Source organism: Nilaparvata lugens, chromosome 5, assembly GCF_014356525.2.
Source record: "Nilaparvata lugens isolate BPH chromosome 5, ASM1435652v1, whole genome shotgun sequence".
NCBI classification, from domain to species: domain Eukaryota; kingdom Metazoa; phylum Arthropoda; class Insecta; order Hemiptera; family Delphacidae; genus Nilaparvata; species Nilaparvata lugens.
This window is the reverse complement of record NC_052508.1, coordinates 28,331,924-28,348,345: the sequence shown is the minus strand read 5'-3', so window position 1 is coordinate 28,348,345 and position 16,422 is coordinate 28,331,924. Positions and strand designations below refer to the sequence as shown.

The 16,422-nt window shown below is 33.6% G+C and overlaps 1 protein-coding gene across 2 annotated transcripts in view; it reads left to right on the top strand.

The window, feature by feature from the left end:
- Positions 1-4,680: 4,680 nt before the first annotated feature.
- Positions 4,681-16,422, top strand: part of LOC111044090 (blastoderm-specific protein 25D) — a 60,788-nt gene continuing 49,046 nt past the window's right edge. The window contains exons 1-3 of one of the 2 annotated variants that reach the window (XM_039428090.1): positions 4,681-4,912; positions 5,760-6,057; positions 10,390-10,611. In XM_039428090.1, the coding sequence (XP_039284024.1) occupies positions 5,772-6,057; positions 10,390-10,611 (508 nt within the window). In that variant the 5' untranslated portion in view covers positions 4,681-4,912; positions 5,760-5,771. Of the gene's footprint in view, positions 4,913-4,974; positions 5,131-5,759; positions 6,058-10,389; positions 10,612-16,422 lie in introns of those variants that run through there. The other variant, XM_039428091.1, reaches the window with a different exon arrangement.

Below are 16,422 nucleotides of genomic sequence, written 5' to 3'. Positions count from 1 at the left end.
GTTTTCAATATTTTAAAATCTCCACAATTTTAAATAGTTTAATTGAGAAGTATGGTTTAACAAATAATTTTTGATAGAATTAAAATTCTTTCAAAGGCTTGAGACCCATCACAGTAGGCCTACCAAATAAACCTCTGTTGTAATGAGAATACAGATGTTATAAAACCTTTATATAGTATTCAAAAATCTCCACAAGCCTGATGCCCGGTTGCAGAGTCGTCACATAAAATCAAACAAGGCTATGTGAGAAATAGTTCAAAATCACTGACTTAAGCTAACCATTTGTTTTCTATTTTTCAAATAACTCTTGATCAGCATGAGCTCCTTATCTTTAATACCATACTTTTCAAGTTTTTTGCAGAGTATAGAGTGAGAGACACAGTCGAATGCCTTGCTTAAGTCCAATAGTAAAGATCCAACTGGTTGCTTGAGTTCAAAACCATTTAAAACATATTCAACAAGTTTTTCAATTGCATCAATAGTACTATGATTCGGTCTAAAGCCATACTGAGAAGGATAGAACAGCTGGTTGTTAACAAAATATTCATTAAGTTGAATTACAATACATGTCTCAATGATTTTACTTAGTATAGGTACAATTGCAATTGGTCTATAGTTCTGGGGTTCATTAGGATCCCCCTTCTTATAAACAGGTGTAACTTTGGTAACTTTTAGAAAATCAGGAAAAACTCCTTCACTCAGTATATAATTTACAATATAAGTCAGTTCAGATATAAAAACATCAACTACATTTTTCAACAAATAATTTGACATACAATACACATCCTCAGATTTTGAGTGACTCATTCTATTTATAATAAGACCAATGATTGTTTCATCAACCTTCTTAAATTTAAAATTTGGTTATTCAGATTACTATTGATACTATTATTTAAAAGATCAGAGAAGTCTACATCATTTGTACTATTACTATTTGTTTGAATATTACCAGTAGCACATGACACATTAACAAAAAAATTATTAAACTGCTCAGGAGAGATTGGAATGACCTGTTTTGTTGAATTTACCAGATTACCTTCATTTTTGACAATTTGCCAGGCTGCCTTGCATTGATTTTTAGCCTCAGCTATAAATTTACCATTAGCTACAAGTTTTGCCCTAGAAATCTCTTTCTTGTATTTTATCTTTAAATTCTTGAACATAATTTTATACTCAAGGTTATTAGAGCTCTTCCATTTGTTATATATCACAAGAAGTAGTTTACGCATACTATCAAGTTCAGGAGTAAACCAGTTTATCACAGATGCTTTCTTCTTACCATTTATATTTCTAACATTTATGTATGGACAGCTAACATTGAAATACTTTGTAAAAATATATAAGAAGTTCCTAACAGCACTATTTACATCTTTGGTATAAATATCAGACCAGTCTGCGGTAGTCAATAACTGTCTGAAATAGTTTAGATTATCTAGAGTAATAAAACGCTTCTTAATGTATGTTCTACTACATGCGTCATCATTTTCAACCTCTGATGTAGGATCCAAATAGAAAGTAGACCAGATACCTGCATGATCAGAGATCATGTCCTGTTCTAGAAACTTTAGCTCCACACTGTTGGCTGAAATATTTGATGCTACAATGTCAAGACAAGAATTGAATCTGGTAGGACATTTATGAACACAGTAGATATCAAATGATCTTAGTAGATTTAACAATTCAATACCAGCACTATCATTTTCTTTTAAGATATCTACATTTAGGTCTCCTGTAATAACTATATGTTTAAAATGTTTAGGTCCGTTTGTCAAATCAGATAAAATTTTTTCAAGATTTAAAATGAACTGGTTAAAATTAAAACTAGGAGGACGGTATATGCATAATATTATCACCTTAGATTTAGACATCTTAATAGCTGAAACTTCAAAAGCAGCTTCAATGCAGTACCTTTCAACATCTAGCTGTTCAAACAGCATACTTTTAGCCACGTATATTGCAGAGCCTCCATACGGTGACTGTCTACAGTAGCAACTAGCTAATACAAAATCTTTAGGAACATACAAAGAAATCTCATCCTCTAGGAGCCAATGCTCGTTAACACAAATTACATTAGCTGGTGTTTCACTTAAATAATCTCCAGTTCATGTATTTTATTACGGAGCGATTGTACATTCACACTAAATATACACAGACATTTCCTAACAGCTTGCACAGTTTTTTCAGAAACTGATTTTAAATTCAAGTCAGTAATTGCCGTTCTTGACTTGGTTGTAAAAAACGGTTTTCTGGCACAGTTTTGTTTCTTGGTGCTCTATATTTACCTACAACACATCCTTGTGGCCATAGATTGGGATGCATCAGTTCATCGGCCAGTTCAAGAGGTATACCAACCTTAAAAGAGCTATAAGTGCTATATTTGGAATTGATTCGTTCACAAACATAAACAGTTGAATCTTTGAGACTTTTTAGATAGGACACTACATTGTCTGTACTAACTGACGAGTCAAACCCAGATAAAAACAACCAGAACATTTTTGTAGCAGCTTTTAAAGGTACAGGAAAACCATCTTTAGCTTTCATGGAACCATGAATAACGCTATTATGCTTAAACCTCTTCTTATCACTCACCTGCGATTTGGAATTAACCAAAGATTGTAATTGGATATGTGAAGAATCATTACTTTTTTTATGCTTATTTGATTTTTTAACTACAGTAGCCCAGGTTTCATTTTTATCTTTTGAGTGATCAGGTGTAGGGATAAGAGCAGTAGAGACATTAGCAACAGTTTTATTTTCTATTGCTGTCTGAGCCTGAGTACACTTAACCTCAATACCGGATAATTGATCGGAAACGTCATTGTCACTATGTTGAATCTCGTCACATCGACCTGTATCCGTTATCGATGTTCTGTTGTCAACCAGATCGATATTGACTATCGATTTTTTACGAATTATTATTGACAAAACACTCACAGCTCACCCAAACCGATGAAATATACACGGTTTCCTTGAGGCAGACGCTCGACAGCTCGTCCCGTGTCGAGCGAATAGTGAGGCCCACGTATAATGGCAGTGGAAAAAGAGAGAAGAAAAACGTTGCCGATCCTCTGTTTTGTCAATGCCTTCTATAGACGAGGTAGCTGATACAGGTTTATTGATGTGATATTAACGGTTCATTCTCGTTTGAAATAATCAATTATATTTTATTAAGCAAGAAATTATATTTTCAATGATTTAATAATGAGTTTTCATAATTAGGATAAAATCTTTTGTTAATTAATTATTATTAATTTCACATTGTTAAAAGACGATCTGGCAACAGAGCAAAGCGAGAAAGAGATAGCGCTATCCGCTGTGTTGAATGATAGACAAGGTTAACAATACAATTGATAATCAAACACTGCCATTATAACGTGGACCTCACTATACCAATCACATCGCTCACACAGATATTGCATGAATGCTCACCCATCACACGCCTGCAATTACATAGGGATTTAGCAAGTAGCATCAATAATAATAATTCAAAGATGTAATATTATGCAATAAAAATGTTTCAAAACACTGTTAATATGTAACAGTATCTCTGTTAGTTGGAACTATAGTGAGGTCCACGTTATAATGACAGTATTTGATCAACTTTGGTTTTGCTATCCTTGTCTATCATTTGACAAAGCCGGTGATACTATCCTTTTCTAGGTCCAAAACCGTGCCAATTATGTTTTTGACAGTGTAGAAATATGATTATAATTATTAATGCAGAGAATCGGCATCGTTATTCTTCTATCTTTATCCACTGTCATAACATGGACCTCACTATAACTGTAAATCCCCAATTTCCTATTAAAACTTTTAAAAGGATTTTTTCCTGAAAGCGAGGGGAGCCACGGCCACTAAATTTACCACTTGTAAATGTAGGTAGTACCGATGTATAGTGCCACATCCCACTCCTTTCCCGAGTATGGGCGCCCATGGGACGAAAGGAGAAAATATTATTGAGAGTAGTTAATGTTGTGGAGATGGGAAATAAAGCAGTAGTTAGTGGTGTGATGCAAGAATGAACTGAGAAATTGAGTTTTATCCGAGACAACTGATAGCTCAGTCAATAAAGGTTTTTTCGATCCGAGAATTAAATAAAAGCTGAATCTCTCACCATCGATAGAACCCTCCTATAGTGAGGTCCACGTTATAATGACAGTGGATAAATATAGAAGAATAGCAATGCCGATTCTCTGCATTAATTAATTATATTTCTACACTGTAAAAAAATAATTGGCATCGTTGTGGACCTAGAAAAGGATAGTACCACCGGCTTTGTCGAATAATAGACAAGGATAGAAAAACCAAAGTTGATCAAATACTGTCATTATAACGTGAACCTCACTATAGAGGGTCATTCTCCCAAAAGTCCCAAGAAATCCAATGATACAAATACGCTCTGTTCTTTATGGTTGAGTTGTGAAATGCCCAACTTTGTAATGAATCGCGGTACAACTACACACACTGTTGCCAACGTAAATCCTTTTGGAACGTATGTTCCATTTTACTCTGTTATTTCATTTTATCAAATAATCTAGACAAATGAATGATGAGAGTTATATTTTTTAGCAATTTTATAATTATTTTCTCCTTAATTTCTATCTGCCTTCTCTATATTCGTTCTTTCGCGTTCTTTCTACTCAGTCAGTACTCAACCACAACTCAACTCAACCTCAAGGCACAGCTTAAGGATCAAGGAAGCATTGTATTTTCGGTTGTCTGTTGTGTTTGGATGTCACTTTTATTTACCAATTTTAAGATTAAATTGTTCAGTAAATTAAATTGAAATTACATCGATCTCTTGTAAATCTATAAAATTTAATGATATCTCAAACATACTTATCATAAATATGATCTACTCAACTAAGCTCCCTTGAAACTGCTGGACCTGGGTAGTTCTAGTTGAATATTGGTTAGTAAATCAATGGTGTTCTACTTTTGTGTTCATACCGTAATTAAATTTGTAGGTCGTATGTTATTGTGTCCAATTTGTAAAATCTACTAGTTAACTTCATTGTGTGATATTGTCTGATTGAATTTAATTCTGATCCAGTATTAATAAGTCATAATTGTTATCTCAGTATTAAAATATGAACTATTTTGTTTCCATATGCTTTCTGCAGTTTCTAGGTAGTTAACATTTTTAAACAACTAGAGTTTAATGCTTTACGAACACTTTTCTGTATTATCTGCTGTGAATTCAATTTGAATTTACATAGTAATGAGTAAAAAATAGTGATAAATAGGAATAGGTATTAAGTCAGGAATTACTTGAAACTAATATAGTTTCAAGTACCATTTCTAGTGGTAGACTAGGCCCAACTGGAAATTTAAATCAATTTTTGAAAGTAACTCACCCTAATTGATTCTTTTTTAATAACTTAAACCTACAACTGGATTAATCCATCAGTTACAACACTAAACTATAATGCTCCACTATGTCAGTGAGGGTTAAAAACGCTGGTAATGATTTTTTGCTTGACACTAAATTTTAAATCAACATTGCTATTCTTCTAGTGTTTCTCTTATCCTAACGGATTACAGACAAAATTTGTAGGCTACTGCTAGTAGATTAGTTAATTTAAATCTATTGTCTAAAGGAGCTGGTCTATGTTTTTTTAGATAAGTATTAGGATACTGAAACCCTTTCAATATGATGTGAATACGTATTTTAGATAAAGACTTGGAGCAGTCTACATCTTAAAAGACTAGAGAAAAATGTCTATGAATTGAATCAGTATTTTTTGTAACTGTTGCAGTGATAAGATGCAATGGATAAGCACGCAGACTTTTTGGGAAGCAATCCTGCTGATCCTTATGAGGAGCAGTTGCTGGAAATGTTCAGAAGCTGTGATTCGTGGAATCATGGCTATCTTGATCGTTGTGGCCTGGAACTGCTGTGCACCAAATTGCATCTGGAAGAAGCGAGACCGCAACTTATCGAATGTCTGCTCAATTCAAAGCAAACTGTCACGTTTGTCGAATTCAGAGACGCTCTCCTGACGCTGCTAGGCTCGGCTATGAAACAGTCCGAAGAAAATAGAGACCCGTCTCCTGGTAAGTTATAGCCTATAACAAGCTGGGTTTTCAACATTTTAAAATCTCCACAATTTTAAATAGTTTAATTGAGAAGTATGGTTTAACAAATAATTTTTGATAGAATTAAAATTCTTTCAAAGGCTTGAGACCCATCACAGTAGGCCTACCAAATAAACCTCTGTTGTAATGAGAATACAGATGTTATAAAACCTTTATATAGTATTCAAAAATCTCCACAAGCCTGATGCCCGGTTGCAGAGTCGTCACATAAAATCAAACAAGGCTATGTGAGAAATAGTTCAAAATCACTGACTTAAATGGCTGGTCGTAGCACAGTCGTTTGCCGAAGCTTATTTAGCTATATCTCGAATTAGCATCACACATAAGTCACACTGCAGCTCTATTCACTTTTTCCGTACAATACATGCTCCTATCCAACCAATATCTTGGCTTCGGGGAAAGTTTCAATCGACATCACTGTGAACAGACCTAAAAGACTTCATATAAAATTGATAAACAATATGGCGACTCTTGGCTTTTGGCGAGATCTCTCACCGTATTTAGCGATTTGGAGGTTATAAACAACTTAAAAGAACTTAGGGATAGAAAAATAATTGACCGAACGTGGTGAGGTCTATGTTTTAACTCGGATTCTCTTTTGTCTGTATGTATTGAACCATGTCTATATGTCTGCAATAATCCATAATCCAATATCGTGATCGATGACCAGGGTTCACCGGATAGATCGTGTCAAAAATTAAAACTGTATTTTACACATAGATGGCGGCGTCACAGACCAGCATAGTCATCATTGAAAAAATCTTTTAAAGAATAAAAACTCCTTCCAATGAGCCACCTTGATAGGGTGTTCCTGAAAGCGGGAGGTGAGCGCCCCTTCACTGACTGCGGCAGGCAGTTGAACATCCTGATTGCCAGCACCGGAAAACAATCCTTAACCCTAGACAGTCGACGGCGCGGAACATCCAAGTTGGTTCTCCCCCGAGTATTGTAAGTGTGCACTACAATTACGGCCATACGCGTTTATAGAATTCTATTAAATTTGGAAGAAATATTCCTTTTTCAACTGCGCACCGATGTATACACAAGGTTTTTGAAATTTTGAATTTTAAGGATAATATGAAAAGAAAAGGAATTTCTTCATACTCCAATATCACTATATTTATATCATCTACTCTGAAGATGGGATTAATCGGACAATAGAATTATTCTTAAGTGACCGAGTTAAGTGAGGTCTAAGATTCAAGTCGACGGTTTGGTATTTCTCTTGATGTTTAAATGTTTGAATGTTTATATGTTGCGCATTTACGGCGAAACGCGGTAATAGATTTTCATGAAATTTGACAGGTATGTTCCTTTTTTAATTGCGCGTCGACGTATATACAAGGTTTTTGGAAATTTTGCATTTCAAGGATAATATAAAAAGAAAAAGGAGCCTCCTTCATACGCCAATATTAGAGTGAAAAACAGACTATAGAATTATTCATCATAAATCAGCTGACAAGTTATTACACAGATGTGTGGAGAAGCCAGTCTATTGCTGTATTTCCATAAGGTCTATAGTTTCAATCAGGTACTTGTGGATGAGATTACTGCGTGAGGTCTACTGTTCACAGAACTACTAGACAATCAGCTGACAAGTTGATTATTCATTGCATGCACTGAGCTGAATACTACAGTATTTTGTAGTATTTAGCTCAGTGATTGCATGCATTAAACAGATGTCTGGAGAAGCCGGTGAACAGGTGACACAAGATACACTTGTGGATGAGAAAACTGCTTGAGGTCTACTGTTCACAGAACTACTAGTTTACTTATGTACAGATGCTTTTTCGTAAACATCTTTCAAAAAAAGCTATCACAACCTCTAAAATGCATTTGGCGGGAGTAGATATTGGATTTAAAAGCAAGACTTCGGGCCCATAACTTAACTGACCGTTTTTAGCTATTGGATACATAAATAAGCTCTTTTGACGACTGTGCAACGAAATGTTGCACATTTCGTGCAACATGTGTCTAATTGGGCGTTTTTAGTTTTATGGGAGCTATAGTTTACTTTGACATTTGTGTAACGGAAAGTGAATTTATTGCTTCGTAAATGAGCTAACTGCCTGTTTTTACCTATTACCATAGGTAAGGAAAGTATTGCTTTCCGAAAAAAATTAAGGTACCCCAATTTCTAAATTTCCATACGTTTCAAGGTCCCCTGAGTCCAAAAAAGTGGTTTTTGGGTATTGGTATGTGTGTGTGTGTGTGTATATATATATATATATATGAGTGTATGTCCGTCTGTGTACACGATATATCAACTCCCAATTGACGGAATGACTTGAAATTTGAAACTTAAGGTCCTTACACTATAAGGATCCAACACGAACAATTTCGATCAAATGCGATTCAAGATGGCGGCTAAAATGGCGAAAATGATCTCAAAAGCGGCTCCAACGATTTTCATCAAACTCATACCCAAAACAGTCATTGATAAGCTCTATCAACTGCCACAAGTCCCATATCTGTGAAAATTTCAGGAGCTCTGCCCCATCTATGCAAAGTTTGATTTTAGATTTTCAATTATCAGGCTACATATACAATTTAAACGAAAAATTTCAAGTGGAAAAGATTGAGCTTGAAAATCTCTACAATCAATGTTCAGTAGCATTTTCACCTAAAATTGAAAATAAGCTCGATATTCGAGAAAATGTGATTATTCAATTGCAAACTGTTGGCAACTGTAGATTCTATTAAGGGCCGGTTTCCGAGCTCGGGATTTAGCTAAGTCCTTGACTTTAAACAGCTGGAGTCAGAAAATTCGTTTTCCAAAACGGGGCGTAGTCGCAGCTATTCTAACAGTAGTCGTAGTTTTTATTTTCTCATTTCTATAATTGGAAACGTTTATCCTTGACGAAATAAGACATTCCTAAATAATTCAAAATAGCTGAAACTTTACACTATTTTCTCTTTATTTTATTTTGTGTTCCATTTTCTAGTTTTTCGAAATTTAATTCAAACGTGACTATGACAATAACTGCGACTACGCCCCGTTTTTGAAAACCAATTTTCTGACTCCAGCTGTTTTAAGTCTAGGACTTAGCTAAATCCCGAGCTCGGAAACCGGCCCTAAAACATTCACTATGAAGAGTTAGCAGACCTCGTGTGTCTCCAGCGTTATTGTCCTGTCACCAGCTGGCTTAGATCTTTGAATAGTAGGCTTGAGATGCGCGTGAACACTAGCGTCAGGTGATCAATTTTCATAACGGCAAGGAAAGTTGTGTGAGTGCGCCACACCAGATTTTTAACTTTATGTGACGACTCTGCTACCGGGCATTAGTCTTTTTAAATTGGGAATTGTGATTTTGAGTGTTGCTAGGATTAGGATCCTCTTTAGTGGGTGGAGATTGATATCCAATGTGATAAATAAACAGACCGTTGTTGATAATATTCTTATCAGTTTATGGAAAACAAAATTGCAAAACAACTCAATCGTTGACATAGGCCCAATGACATTTACGTTAACAACACGTGCTGAGGGGGGGGGGTGAGCTGAAGAGACTGAAAGGACGATGATTACGTTTTAAATGCTATCTGGTATTTTTATAATGTCAAATATTTTTCAGATTTTCTTCATCGATAGTGACCATTCTAAAATTGATTATGAAGCGATTGATACAATCGAAATATTGTATTCTTGAAGTCTATATCTTCAAGGAGATATAATTTACAAGGTTTTACAATTGTATGTTCTTAGGAAAATATTTTTGTCCTGCAAACTGTACGATGTTTTTATCATACTCTTATTCGGCTTGTAATGAAGAGATTGATACCATTTGCAAATCTTTATCATGAATTTGTCACGAAAAAATAGATTCATAGTTTCAGCTTGGTATTGAAAAATCAGAGATCATGCAAGGTTTTCTTTCGAAGGCGCTAGAGAACACATTAATTGATGTACTGCGCGTGAAGACTTATAATTTTGAAGCTGTTTAATCGATCAAAATTCTCTTACTTCAAGATTTTTCTTATATCTCTTCACCAAAACAAGTTTTAATAGAAGGAATTTATTAGAAATGAAAAACATATGTTGTAGGATTTGGAAGGTTACAACTTAACTAAATTGAATTCAGATGAGTAGGAAAAATGTCGTACTCAAAAATTGTAGAGGATTGTTTTGCAAATATTTTTGTGCAAAAAACTGTGTGTCCACATTTTGCTCTCAGATTATCGTGTATTTTCTACTTTCTGGTGCTAGTCAACTAAATTATAAATTAGCATTCGTTTCAAGCTGTCTGCTGTGCAATTATTTTTCAGTATTTATTTGGTTCAATTGTATTTCAGTTCGTGAGGTATCACCGAAGTTTGTCTTCGGCCAGAAAAAGTATGGAAGAAGATCGAGACCGGAAAGCACAGATCAAGATGGTGGTGTTCACGATATTCATATCGACGAGTCTGATGCAGATGCATTTGTGCCTTCAATCGATGAGAAAGGTGCTGAGAAAGAGGTTCATGATGAGGCGGCTCATCCACAAAATAACGACATCATTATTTTCGATAAAAATGGTTTGTTATCTAGATTAATTTCTTTATAGTTCATATATTAATACAGGCACTCATGCAGGTGTGGTAACAGAAGGCTTTTACAGCCCAAAACTGTCTCCGATTCAGAATTACAGTATAAACTTTACCAACGTACAACGTTTACGCTCGTATTGAGCGTATTACTCAATTCGAATTTTGTTTGAATAATAATTATTCATAATTCGGGGGAGAACCAGTTTTAGGCTGTGCCTGTTGGTCCTCGCACAATTATTTTAATGAATAATAATTATACAAATATTGTGTATCTTGAATCAACAAATGAATTATGAATCAATGATTATACTTGAACAGGGTGCCGCAGAAAAACGGGAAATTTTGATATAATGACATTTCCATGAATAAATTTAAAACTATCGAATAACTAATGAAATGGCATGGATCATGCCACAATCGAAATTTCTAAAAATTCATCGTTCGCAGCCTGTTATGGAAACTCGAATGATAGTGTAGCAATTTTTTAAGAATGTCAGCAATTTCATTCAATTTTTCTATTAATTCATAATGCTCTGCAGGGACATGTACGTTGCACCTTTCCTTTAGATATCCCTTCAGAGATATGATCATCACCATAGATGAAGGATAAGTAAGTAACTATATTATTCTTGTCTCTGTCATCACATTGTAATGCTGTCAAATTATTCCGTGTTCGGCATTTATATCACCATTTATATAAAATGCTGTCACAGCTATTGCTCTTTCCACACCAGTCCAATGTCCACGATTGTTATATGATAATTCGTTAACATCAATTGATAGCCCAGTCAATGAAGGTTCAAAAAAGCAGTTTCGATCCGAAAATTAAATAAAAGCAGAATTTCCCACCATCGATAGAACCCTCCCAGAGGGTCATTCTCCCCAGCCACCCAAAACATGAAAAATGCAGGTAAACACGGGAAATCAATTATCTCTGTAACCATTGATCGGAAACAGTTCTATTATATGTCATTCGATTCGTTATATCATGGACTATAATATAGTTATATTCATTTTTTCAATAAAACTTACAGTTTTCGTGATAAAATAATATATATGTAAAAATTTAGGGGGTTTATGATTTGATTTTTCTGTTTTCTTCTATTAATTTCGAAGCATGTGATTTTAAAGAAAAATGATTCAGATAATTAATTTAGCCACTCTCATTACAAATCCATTGATGTATATTGTTATGTATTTGCGATTCGATTTGACGCCGTGGAAGGGGAAACAGTCGACGCGTTACGGCGCGGCTGACTCTTTGCCATAGTAAACAGCAAACAGGAAATCAATTACCTATCTCTGTAACCATTGATCGGAAACAGTTCTATTATATGTCATTCGATTAGTTATATCATGGACTACAATATTAGTTATATTCATTTTTTCAATAAAACTTAGTGTTCTTGATAAGATAATATATATGTAAAAATTTAGGTGATTTTTGATTTGATTTTTTTTTGTTTTCTTCGATTAACTTCGAAGCATGTGATTTTAAAGAAAATCAGACAAATAATTAATGTTGACACATTCATTGCTAATTCATCGATGTATAGTGTTTTGTATTTGTGATTCGATTTGACGCTGTGGAAGGGGAAATAGTCGACGCGGTACGGCGTTGCTGACTCTCTTCACCTTAGTAAACAATAAAATAGTAGGGTACTGCTTTCTAAGTTGCATCTTGTTTACACTACGGAGCTCGAAACAATCAATTTTGTCTATTGTTTTGACATGCGATGAAACTAAATTTTTACTTTTTAATTCTCTTAATTCTCAAAAATCATTTTGTTGTTATGTATGTACTAAATCATGCATTCTATGACAGACTAAGATATTGTTTGCAAAATTGCAACCGATAAAATATTCATACTATTACATAATATAATACATATTTAAAATATTTATATATTATAAAACATTTAATATATATGATTATAATTCTATGCTTTAATTTATCTTAAGTTATGTGTCAAAGTGTCTGAGATAAATCATAGATTACAATAGTGTTAACAGTGGCAATTTCCTGAAAAATCATAGCGTGCAGTGTTCGCTGTTTTCTACAGTTAATATTCTCCAAGCCAGGTTGATAATAGTATACCTACAGTTGAGGCAAATATATATGACGGCTGAGGCATCCAAAAATTATACATTGGGCTTGTTGAGTTGAAACTTTCTATGATTCTCTCTGTAAAGTAGCTTATCTTCCGTTCTTACTAGTTGAATCTACATATCTAAACAGTCCAATATGAAAATTCAGTAGATTCTAAAGATGAAAGCCATGCAAACATACAAATCAAGGAAGAGTAAGCATGCATAAAAGGTAGGAACATCATGAAAGTGTTTTACATTCTACCCTCGTAATCACAAAATTGATCTAGTAGGATAGAAATATTGAATATTCAATATTGAAAACCAGATGTACGGTCCATTGGAGATGGAAAATTCGTAAATAATCATGAACCAAATACAAATTAGCCTACCGTATAAGATGAATTGAAAGATGATTCATCATATTCTATTATTTGTTAACATATCGATTTTTCACCTCTAGTCGCATCTTGTCATTCATAACGCAAAGGCCTTAATGAGAACTTTATAAATGGAAGTATTTCTGCTAAAAACGTGAGCAGAATCATACTGGAATTACAAGGTTAGCAGAAGCTTTTCTTGATGTCGATTAATGTTGATTGATATTGATTTTGATTCGGGCACCAAAAGAATAGATCAATTTTTATTTATATGTTGATGCATTCAAATTAAATTGAACATGATAAATCTATTTCTTATGACTTGGCTCTCACAGATTTAGTTGGGTGAAGCTATTTGAAAAATATACCTGATTATCAGTTTTATGGTTTCTATACCATTCTAGCTCATTGTGATCATTGAAGGGTTGAAGTGACGAGTTAGTTCAAATGAATTCTAGTACACAAGTATTTTGTGGTTATAATGGGCTCTTCTTTATTCTCTATCAATGTTTTGCTCCAGTAGAGAAAATTGAAAATGTTGGTTTTACATTTTATAAGCTTTAAAAGTACGGTAATATGAATTTGATAAGCCCAGTATTGAATTAATCTATGTTGATTTTCATTGTATCGCTTTGTATCAATGTTACATGCACTGTTTGTTATCATCACTATTCTCTCAAGAATCAGTTTTTTATAAATCTCATGATCTGAAAATTCAAATTTAAATGCTCTTTGGATGACGTTCACATTCCATTGGTTTTTTACAATAATTTTTACATTGAGGAGTCAAGCAATTTAATCCATTTGGAAGTAAAAGGAAATCACAGTGCAATTTGAACAGTGGATAGACGCTTTGGAATTCAGTTGCTCAATTCATTTTGGCTTGATACTATCATTTGTAATTTGAGTTGATCAGAAATATGCATTGTATATAATGTTTATATTTCAATTTGACTAATCTCTTATCACAGTCTCGCTTTAATTCATTAACATGATAATCCTAAATAAGTTGATTACCTGAAAGATGTAGCTTATCTTACGTCGAACAATGTACAATACAAACAATTTTCATTATATTACTATTATGATGATCATTGGAATTTCTGCCTGTGATTGAGAAAAAGTCATTTTGAGAGCCTTGAAACTCGTACCTAGAAAAAGTTGCATTATTACTAGAAATTTTGTTTTTTTTATATTTATTATATGTACTGTACATTCATTTTTGTGATTATAGAGATCAACTACATTATTCTGAATCACGATAAGGATAAATAGGGAAATTGTGAGTTTGGGATAACAGCTACAGTTAAATTTACATAGCATCAATTTGAAAGCACTGATAATAATTATTGTGAACGGAACTGCAATCCTGGCTTGGTATTGCCTCTTCATATTCAGTGAGAATAGGAAGCTTCAGAGTAATTTGTTCTCACTATATGTGATAATATTGGTAATATTTAGTAACATTAGCTATTTAAACCGAATGAGCAACAATTTAATCTACTTTCAGCTTAAAAATTTTCAACTAATTAGGAGTACAGTGTTATATAGAACCTCAGGTAGGCCTACCCTTTTATTTTTTTCCACGTGATCTGATGATATCCATTCCATTATCAAGTGTTTAAATAATAAAGAGTAATCAAACAAGAAAAAACACAAAAAAAACTATGAAAAGAAATTTTGAATCTTCATTTTTCACAAAATAAGGATAAGATGAAGGAGTCGGACACATAATATATCATCAAACTTCATTGAAAAACATCAATATCTGAAACTAGAGTTACCAAATTGTGATATCTCTGACTCGTATTGAGAAGGCACACTTCAAATTAATTCTGTGAGCAGACAACGAAATCCTGACTTTTATCATTAGCGTGGTTAAATAAAAAAATATATAAAAAAGTTTTAGAGTATTCAAAAGTGAACATCTTGATTCAGCGCATGTCAAAACAATACACAAAATTAATTGTTTCAAGCGTCATAGTGTAAATGAGATGCAATGTAGAAAGCAGTACTATTCTGTTTACTATGGCGTAGGGAGTCAGCCGCGCAGGCTGTTTCACTTCCACAGCGTCAACTTCAATCGCAAATACATAACAATATACATCAATGGATTCGCAATGAAAGTGGCTACATCAATTATTCGTTTCATTTTTCTTTAAAATTACTTGATTCAAAGTTAATCGGAGGAAACAAAAAATCAAATCGAAAAAACCCTAAATTTTTACATACATATTATTTTATCAAGAAACTGAAAATTTTATTGAAGAAATGAATATGACTAATATTGTAGTACATAATGTAACGATCTGAATGACATATAATGGAACCGTCTCCGATAAATGGTTACAGAGATAATTGATTTTCCGTGATTACCTGCATTTTTGTTTGAGGGGGGCTAGGGGTGAAATCTCCAAGGGGATTTCTTGGGACTTTTGGGAGAATGACCCTCTGGATGGGTTATATGGATGCTGAGAGATTCAGCTTTTATTTAACTTTCGGATCGAAAAAACCTTTATTGACTGGGATATGAGCAAAATTTCGAACAACCACCAACTACAGTGCTACAAACGACTGTAACATTCAAAATTTCATGTTTCCCTGTTCTTATTATCACATTATTCGTTTTGTATCAATAATCTGCTCCTCACTTACACTTATAGATGATAGTTTCTGCAACTTATATTTTGTATCAGTTATAGATAATACAGAGTAGGTACTGCAGAGGAATTTGCTTATTTCATTTTTTAGTCCTGGAGCAATGGTTCCCATTATGAAGGTAGGACTGATGACATCCAAGAGAAGATAGCTCAAATGTTTTATTCTTCTTGTTTCAATCATAGCCATCAAAGGATACAAGAAAGTGCTACACAAGGATCATATTGCTGCCAATTTCAATATTGCACCGATATTTCAATATTTCTCGCCAACTGACATTTGTTTGATGAGTGAATAACTCAGATAAACTATTGTAATTATGTGGAGAAGACAAAATCTGGACTTCTCGTGCAAAACAGAATTGAACCGTTTAAAATGCATATTAATAAAACAATATAAAAACCTTTTATTACCCTTTATTATTGAAAACTTAGAAATATTTCAACAACGACTAGTTTTGACCCTAATTCAGGTCATTTTCACGTTGAAATGTAGAAAATAAAATATGCATTCATTTTACATGTATTTTCTACATTTCAACTTGAAAATGACCTAAATTAGGGTCGAAACTAGTCGTTGTTGAAATATTTCTAAGTTTTCAATAATAAAGGGTAATAAAAGGTTTTAATTGTTTTATTCATTTGTACAAAAGTAGCCCATGTATGTGTTTTTT